The 9,154-nt window shown below is 35.8% G+C and overlaps 1 protein-coding gene across 1 annotated transcript; it reads right to left on the bottom strand.

Annotated features, from left to right (window-relative positions):
- Positions 1 to 2,950: 2,950 nt before the first annotated feature.
- Positions 2,951 to 3,535, bottom strand: LOC111089498 (gastrula zinc finger protein XlCGF67.1-like). The gene has a single exon (XM_022402122.1). The coding sequence runs from the start codon at positions 3,533 to 3,535 to the stop codon at positions 2,951 to 2,953; it is 585 nt and encodes a 194-aa protein (XP_022257830.1).
- Positions 3,536 to 9,154: the final 5,619 nt, after the last annotated feature.

Genomic DNA, 9,154 nt, shown 5'->3' with positions numbered 1-9,154 from the left:
TCTAAGTTAAAGGTTTACCACCACCACCAGGAGAATGTACAGTATGATACAAGTGTGTGTGACAGCCACCACGTCCCATTTATAACTAACCCCTCCCCTTCAAAACTTCTTCTAAGTTAAAGGTTTACCACCACCACCAGGAGAATGTACAGTACAATACAAGTGTGGACAGCCACCACGTCCCATTTATAACTAACCCCTCCCCTTCAAAACTTCTTCTAAGTTAAAGGTTTACCACCACCACCAGGAGAATGTACAGTATGATACAAGTGTGGACAGCCACCACGTCCCATTTATATCTAACTCCTCTCCTTCAAAACTTCTTCTAAGTTAAAGGTTTACCACCACCACCAGGAGAATGTACAGTATGATACAAGTGTGTGACAGCCACCACGTCTCATTTATAACTAACTCCTCTCCTTCAAAACTTCTTCTAAGTTAAAGGTTTACCACCACCACCAGGAGAATGTACAGTATGATACAAGTGTGTGTGACAGCCACCACGTTATAATTTAATCCACAAGCCCTCTCTTTTACAAAAATTATTTCATTACCTCCATTTCTACAAGTATTACAGCTTCAACCACCTTCTTTTTTCGTAGGTGGCTTTGAAGTTGTAATAGCAAGAACTTTTCTTGTACTGCAAGCCATGATGAAGCCATAATGGCGATAAGTTCACTTAACTATAACAGTTTTTTATTTTTATCTAAAGATTAAAGATCCTTTTTTTCGCCTAATTTTATTACCAAAAAATTCAATGTGTAGTTTTGCTCTGGTTCGAGAATATTGAAAATGTTCCAAGGACAAGCATGGTAAACCATATACATACCGAACCACACGTGGCTGTTAAAATAATAGTAATATATCACGCGAAGTTTTCAGACGGTCAGTGTATTGAGTATATACATGAAACATTGGCAAGTTTTACATTTGGTTATCTGGTATAATCTTGGTTCAGTCCGTGTACGTTTTATTTTATAGCACTCAATTTATAAAACTATATTTATGAGATCAACCTGAAGAGTATAACTTTTTTTATATGTATAATACATTAACATTATTATTATCACACATTAAACTTGAATAACAAATGTTATTTATTTTTTTAAAGTTTTATTGTACAACTTCACAATAACACGGTTAAACAAAGAAGGGCGCATTATTTGATACGTTCAGTGCGACACCTTGAAACTGACTACTAAACAATAAAATATGCACAATATGATAGCAACTGAATGAAGGTACAATAACTTCACAACATAAAATTGTTGCCTTCGTCTTGGATTCCAAATGACAAAAGTTGTATCCACATCACTCCACTACTTCCCTAGAAGTGTGCCCTCTATTGACCCGTTTTCTCCTCATCACTCTACCACTTCCCTGGAAGTGTGCCCTCTATTGACCTGCTTTCTCCACATAACTCTACCACTTCCCTAGAAGTGTGCCCTCTATTGACCTGCTTTCTCCTCATCACTCTACCACTTCCCTAGAAGTGTGCCTTCTGTTGACCTGTTTTCTCCCATCACTCTACCACTTCCCTAGAAGTGTGCCCTCTATTGACCTGCTTTCTCCTCATCACTCTACCACTTCCCTAGAAGTGTGCCCTCTATTGACCTGCTTTCTCCTCATCACTCTACCACTTCCCTAGAAGTGTGCCCTCTATTGACCTGTTTTCTCCACATCACTCTACCACTTCCCTAGAAGTGTGCCCTCTATTGACCTGCTTTCTCCACATCACTCTACCACTTCCCTAGAAGTGTGCCCTCTATTGACCAGTTTTCTCCACATCACTCTACCACTTCCATAGAAGTGTGCCCTCTATTGACCAGTTTTCTCCACATCACTCTACCACTTCCCTGGAAGTGTGCCCTCTATTGACCAGTTTTCTCCACATCACTCTACCACTTCCATAGAAGTGTGCCCTCTATTGACCAGTTTTCTCCACATAACTCTACCACTTCCATAGAAGTGTGCCCTCTATTGACCAGTTTTCTCCACATCACTCTACCACTTCCATAGAAGTGTGCCCTCTATTGACCAGCTTTCCTATAATGCAAAAAACACTTCCTCTCATTTTTGTTTTTAATTATTATTAAAATTGTTGGAAAATATTCGTTAAACATGATATTGTGGAAATATTTTGTTAAACATGATATTATGGAAATATTTTGACCAAAGTTAAACTCATAATCTAGGCCTAACTAACACTACTAGTACTGCGGTGGAGAATGAGGCTTCTGCTGGTGTTATATTATAGTATTTAACTAGTTGTTAGACTATATAGCTTTTATACAGTGTCTATTATAATTTTAAATGTGTGTTATTTTGTGATATTCAGAATACACAACGTCAATAAGTTTTAAGCACATTATTATTAATAATAGTATATGAAAAATTAATAATTCTGCCAAGATTTTAGTACAGTACATTTTGACGAACCAAATCTTAATTCCGTTGGCTTTCTAACCTATAACATTAGTTACTTTTTAACCCATCACATGTAGCAAACAATCAAGGTAAAATTATGATTCTATGCCCGAAAGCCCAAAATATAATGTAAGTCGCTAAACTGCAATTTTACCAAAATTTGTGATATGTTTTCATGACCATTTAAACCAGTCAACTGCACAATATCCTTGACTTTATTTTTAAAAAACTTTAATGTACAAATGTACTTTATGGTTGGCACATAAATAAAATAACTATTGAAACAATACAAGAGTATAAACCACCTCAAGTTGTACACACAACTAAATAAAAGAGTTGCATACGTCAGCAAGATGCTAAACTGCCTAGTGAATCTGACAATTTATCTACATACACACAATGATGGAAAATCTGAGCGATTCTTCTACAGATCGACTTCATGTGCGATCACGAGGCACGAGCACTTAATACCAGAGTGAAAATGATAATAACGACTGCTGGATAGTAGCGACGATAATTGTTATTATTGTTGAGTGTCCACGCTCGCTTCTGGACCGTGAAGGCGTGTCACGTGCTCCATTTTTTGACCAGGAGAAATAAAGCCCCGCCCACAGGTGTCGCACTTGTGAGGGAATTGTTTGGTGTGTTTGTAAATAACGTGCGATTTGAGGGTACTGGCCTGCGTAAAAGACTTTAAGCACAGCGAGCACGCGTAAGGTCGCTCCTTTGTATGTACACGAGTGTGACAGACGAGGGTATTAGGGAGCGAAAAGCTTCTACCGCAGTCTGAGCACTGGTAGGGCCGATGTTTGGTATGACTTTTCATGTGAGATTCCAGATTTTTCATGGCCACGAAAATCTTACCACAGACAGGACACGGTAAACTTCTCCCTTCCAAAAGCTTGTTGCTTCGATTTATCTTCCCGCGCTCTGATGACACATTTGATTTGTTGTCATCCCTATTCGCGTGAAGAGAGGAGACAGCCAATGGTAGAGCTCGTCGCTCGTATCCTTCATCGTGCACACGACCAGAAAATTGGCCCGGTTCCTTTGGAGCAGGACGATCAACCAAAACTTTGTGTCCAGCACTGTAATCCACAGTATTCATATGTTCTGTGGCTTATACTTTAAACCTCTGTTAACACAAATATCCTACCTACTGATCACACACCAGACATATATTGTACCTACGATAGTTGATACAGCCGCGTTCCCGCAAAGACTGATGGGAGCAATCACGCCGTCTCGTGCTGACTAATACTAGATACTCCATCCGTAAATAAATTTTGAAAAACAAAGAAAGAACGCTTGTAAAGTAACACCAAGTCTCAAAATTATCTAAATATTACAATTATATTAATGCTTTACTTCCCACTAGAATGACAAAATTTTTGTACATTACATATAAAAATTAGATATTAGTTTTAGACATAACATCTAAAATAAATCACGTAAAAACAATATCTAATGTTTACTGTATACAGAGGTAAAAACGCACACTTTATTTCAAACTCTAGTTCTACCCTCACTTTTGAAAATATCCTTATATATATGTACGTATAAACATTTGAAATAAATTACTTGCCTATTTTGTCTTGCTTTATTGCTATTACATTACAGTAAACTGATTTCCGGAGAAATCTTTATCAAACACATCCAAGTGACATTTCAGTATAGAAATAACCTGAAAGATGGCGTTATTACAGGAACGAGACAGTTTGGTCAGTTACGATGTGTGGCCTGTCCTCGGTTGGGACAACGATAAGTTTACGGTGTAGTAATACTACTAAACAAGTCACGTATTACTGCTTGTTGTTGTTTCCCAAAAGTGTAATTTAGCGCGACTTCGTCGGACAAAATAAGTAATGGGATGAGTACCACAACAATATTAAAAAACCTTGCCGGGACTGAACACGAAATTTCAACAATTATATGACCTGTAATGGGTATCCGATGGTGGCGCTAAAGGTTGTGACGTCCGCTACCCAAAATATATGTGTTCTCCTCCTTATATTTTTCTCTACACAACTATAGCTTCTAGATAATCCTGGGAAAATAAAAAATAATAATCAAGATTTATACAAATCCTTTACAGTTGGCCAATCACAATAAGAGGATCTAAAAGTTTTCGAGTGTTTCGCTTTGTAATTGTATGTGCCCATTTTGCCTATTATACAGGGCTTTGGGGCTTGATTCTTCCCAGGAAATGAGAATAAGTCTTACTTTCACCCACACTGTATATTGGTGACTCAATCTCCTTCTATTAACAAGAGAGAACCCTCAATAGCCGCGGCACTTGAAATTCGTTTAGACAGGATTAGAGTAAATTAATCTATAATACCCTGGGCGTGATCAAATATATCAATCGAAAGGGTTTGATCTCCTGAGCTCAAAACTGTAATTAGAGCTCGAATCGGTCAAAAAAATGACGGAGCTAATGAGCTAAACGTTTGTACTTGAAAAAAAACTAAGAGCCATTCTATGAGCTGCGATGTCACGGCTAAAAATAGAAACATGACTCTTTACTTTCGTGTCCCATTGTGGGTGAGCGATAACTTTACGAACTTACAACGCTAAAATCTAGAGTTCGATTCCCCACGGTGGACACAACACATAGCTCAATGTGGCTTTAGTCTATAAAATATACGGATTTTACCACCGTAAGATCCCCTGAATATTTTTAAAACAGCTGCAAAAAACCATAAAAATAAATCCATTCTGAATACAATAATCAGTAGTACCCCTAAAAGGGTGGGAAACTGGGGCAAATGTCCCAAGCCCGGGCAACCTAGAAGGCTGGGGATGAAGAAGTGAGAATTTGTAATTTTTTAAACATTAAAGTATGGTAAATTTATAATATATTAAAAATATACATAATACTTGTTTGTTTGTCTTGAGTTTTGCGCAAAGCTACACGAGGGCTATCTGCGCTAGCCGTCCCTAATTTAGCAGTGTAAGACTAGAGGGAAGGCAGCTATTCATCACCAACCACAGCCAACTGTTTGGCTACTCTTTTATCAACGAATAGTGGGATTGACCGTCACATTATAACGCCCCCACGGCTGAAAGGGCGAGCAGTTTGGTGGGACGGTGATTCGAATCTGCGACCCTCAGATTGCGAGTCGAGCGCCCTAACCACCTGGCCATATACATAATACAAAATCGCGCTCGAAGAAAGTTTGAATATTTACTAACAGGTGGCAGCTGTGTGCTGGAGGAGATATTCGCTTGGCTCAGAAGTTATTTGGAGTTCGCTAATTGACACAAGTGTTTCGAAAATTTCGTTTTCTCTCAATTCTCTTCATTACAAGTATTGGTTTTGCATTACGAATACTTATAAATCTACAATTGAAACTACTAAAATACTGTATTAAACAGTTAATCACTATTAAATGTTCCTAAATTACTTAAGTAGTAGCATTTGTTGTATTAGTGTGTTTGTAAAACAGTATTTCCCCCTCCCCCCCGTTCCAGAAATTTCTATTGGGGGCCTGCTAATTAGTTAAATATCTTGTTAGAAAAGTATTAAATTCTGCTTCATTAGTCCACACATCTATTCATCCTCAGCTCATTTCGTGTTACATTAAACACAGTTGATCATTCAATTAAAGCTCAGAAGAGCCTACAAATATCAATCTGTCACAAGCTTGACTTACTCGTTAAGTTTAATAAATAAATTTTAAGAATTAACATAATATTGTAAGCAGTGGCATATCTACGATTTTAGTTCGAGGAAAAAGGCAACCAACAAATTTAAGGAGACCTCAACCTATAAAAGTTGTATTGTAGTAGAAATAAAAGTGAGCTTGTTTTTGAACGATTTTTTTTAGAAGAGGTATATTCTGGCGAGGAAGAGTCATTTCAGTCGTCTTTTATAAATCTTACTACCAAGGTTACCATACATGCTTCCTTCATGAGACCACTCTGCAGAAGTAGGCAAGTTCTGGTTAATTAAAGACATTAATCGTTATATATTTATAGCTTCGTACTGATGTTAAGTTATAATTTATACCTTTATTGAAAATACTTTATTCTATCAAAAAAACCTCGAATATAACCTACAATTATCACATACAGCATCAATTAGAATGAAATGAAATTACCATACTGGGTAAACACGTTCAGCAAGTAAGGTTTGGTCGTGCCCTTAAAAGTCCCATTCGCCTCTTTATAATAATAAAAATTATTCACAAGGTAAGCATCGCGTTATGAGTACGCTGAGTAATCTAAAATGCAAAATTTGTAATATGTATGGCGGGATTATTAATTATATAAGGTCCAAATGGCAATAAAACAATAAAATTAAGTAGAAACTTACGTAGACTGTATGAGCTTTAAGCTATTTAGTATAAAAAATTGTAGTTTTCTGTTGCAATATGCAGTCATTCTAGAAATAAAAAAGGGTAATTTAGATTTATTTAGTATTTTTATGATAGTTACAAGATCGGCCAAGTTAACCGAGTATTGAGTAAAGGTAGAGAAAACAACAAATAAAATTTCATTGAGAAAAAAACGACGTTTGACATTTATTAGGAGGTTTTAGAAGTTACGCAAATGAAATTTGAACATTTTCAGATGAACTAAAGTATTTTTAACCTTAGCATGACAATCACCTTGAACTTGGAGCAGTCAACACTCTGTTTCCATATATTCACAAGCAAATCTTTAGGAAAAACACTTAATTAGAATATCTGATTTTTTGTGTATCAATGATGCGAAGATTTACTTACCATATTCAAAGTTATAATAATGTTTTAATTCCTTAATTTTAGTCCTCCAGTAGGTCAACGGTAAGTTTATGGACTTACAAAACTAAAATCCAAGGTTTGATTCCCCGTGGTCGAGAGAATACAGACAACCTATTCTGTAGCTTTTAGCTGAAACAAACAAAGAAAATTTCGAATTTTTATTTTTGGAACCTTCACCAGTTTTAAGGATATAATTTTAAAAGTATCATTTGTACACGAGATATTTTAGTCTTATTTGAAATATTGATAAAAAAATCAAACCATTTCTTTAGCTTTGGTATAAATTCTGGATCGAATTCTTATCATATACATTGTAATTCCCAAAATTATTGTATCTAAAACCTCATAAACAAAATGTAATATACTGATAGCTCTTTGAAAGCCAAAATGAATATAAAAATGTTGTATGAAAAATATCGTTAGATGGCACAACACACGCTTTAAGAAAACAGGCGATTTCAGAATATGTGTTGAATCCATATAATTTTATATTGTCCTTTAAGGCAAAATAAACAAATATAAATGACAGGTTGGAATTTTGTTAAAATCCCTTGAAGAATGTATTTTTCTAATTAAATCATATAACCGAAAAATTCCGATTCAAATGCCGGAAGAAGATGAAGTACCCAAAAGCAATAGGCCTAAAGTTTATGATAAAAATACTATCACAAGGTTTAAACCTACATATTTATTTCAAGTACCATCACTAATTAAGACAAATGGAAGTACGTTTGGGAGAAAGAAAAAAAAATGTTTTATCCAATAAAGTAATAATAAAATGAAACTTAAGAAAACCTAATAAAAACATACGAATTAGGGTCATTAAACTCTAACTTAGATGTCTTTAAAATTCGCAAATAACTTCGAAATGGTCCCACGATGGAACAGGGGTAAGTTTACTGACTTACAACGCTAAAATCCGAGGTTCGATTCAATACAGTGGACGCAGCAAATAGCCCAATCTGGCTTTGCTCTAAAACAAACAACTTCGAAATGCCATCTTCAAGCTAAGTATATGCATAAACTAAAACGTAAAAACTTAAGACAACAATATCAGGTCATAGTTTTGTTGCTAAGTTACACAGACGAACGTGGCCTTACCAAAAGACATCTGGTTTTTATATATGTTAGATAAATAACTTTATAATTAAGGAATTATTAGTAATAAAAAGTCGTACTGACTACCAAGCTTGGCTGCAGGTTAATAAACATTTAAAGACCTACTTTCATGATTGAAAATCGGTAAGGCCTACATTTAAAATCTAGATATCCGTGAAATTAATTACGGTTGTTTGATTGTAATCTTGTAGATCTTTCAGAGCTTGAGATTAAACAGATTTGTTTATATAAAACTTGAAATAAAGATACAAATAAAAAAATACAAAATGTATGTTGCTCATCAGATAGTACCACAGATCAAAATGGCATATTTAAAGGCATAATGGTTGTATTTGTTTGCCCAGTACACAAATGCGAATATTCTATAAAAAAACAAACATTTAAAGCGAATATATATGACACCTTTCATCGGCACAAACACAGGTGGACAGCTGCCCCAAAAGGCCCACCTGGCCCAAATAAGCCCCAACCCAAAAATGTTCCACTTTTCAGATATATAAAATTAATACATTTTGGACCCAATGGTTCGTATGATGATGCTCAACACAACACGTTTAGGCCCACTTGTTTGATTTCCAAAATTAACAATTTAAGGAACAAGGGGATCGCTTGTTACATAGTGTTACGACAGCGGAAGTCACGTGAACTGGTAGCACGTGATGATATTCTAAAAGGATCGGGGAACCTCACGAACGTCTCAGCGTTTGCTAGACACCCTCTATTTAAGCCTGCAGATAAATTGATAACGGGATAATCGAGTCAAGCCGTAAGTAAAGTGTGTAAATCATTGTGAATTATAGCGTGTGTTGAAGTTAAAGTGACTGTGGAAATTCTGTGTATTGCAAAGTTGTATTGAGGAA

Source organism: Limulus polyphemus, unplaced genomic scaffold, assembly GCF_000517525.1.
Source record: "Limulus polyphemus unplaced genomic scaffold, Limulus_polyphemus-2.1.2 Scaffold6445, whole genome shotgun sequence".
Lineage (NCBI taxonomy): Eukaryota > Metazoa > Arthropoda > Merostomata > Xiphosura > Limulidae > Limulus > Limulus polyphemus.
This window is presented reverse-complemented; position numbering and strand designations above follow the sequence as displayed.

Bases quoted from the DNA above. Each gene is read 5' to 3' on its own strand.
- LOC111089498 (XM_022402122.1), bottom strand. From the start codon at position 3,535: ATGAATACTGTGGATTACAGTGCTGGACACAAAGTTTTGGTTGATCGT.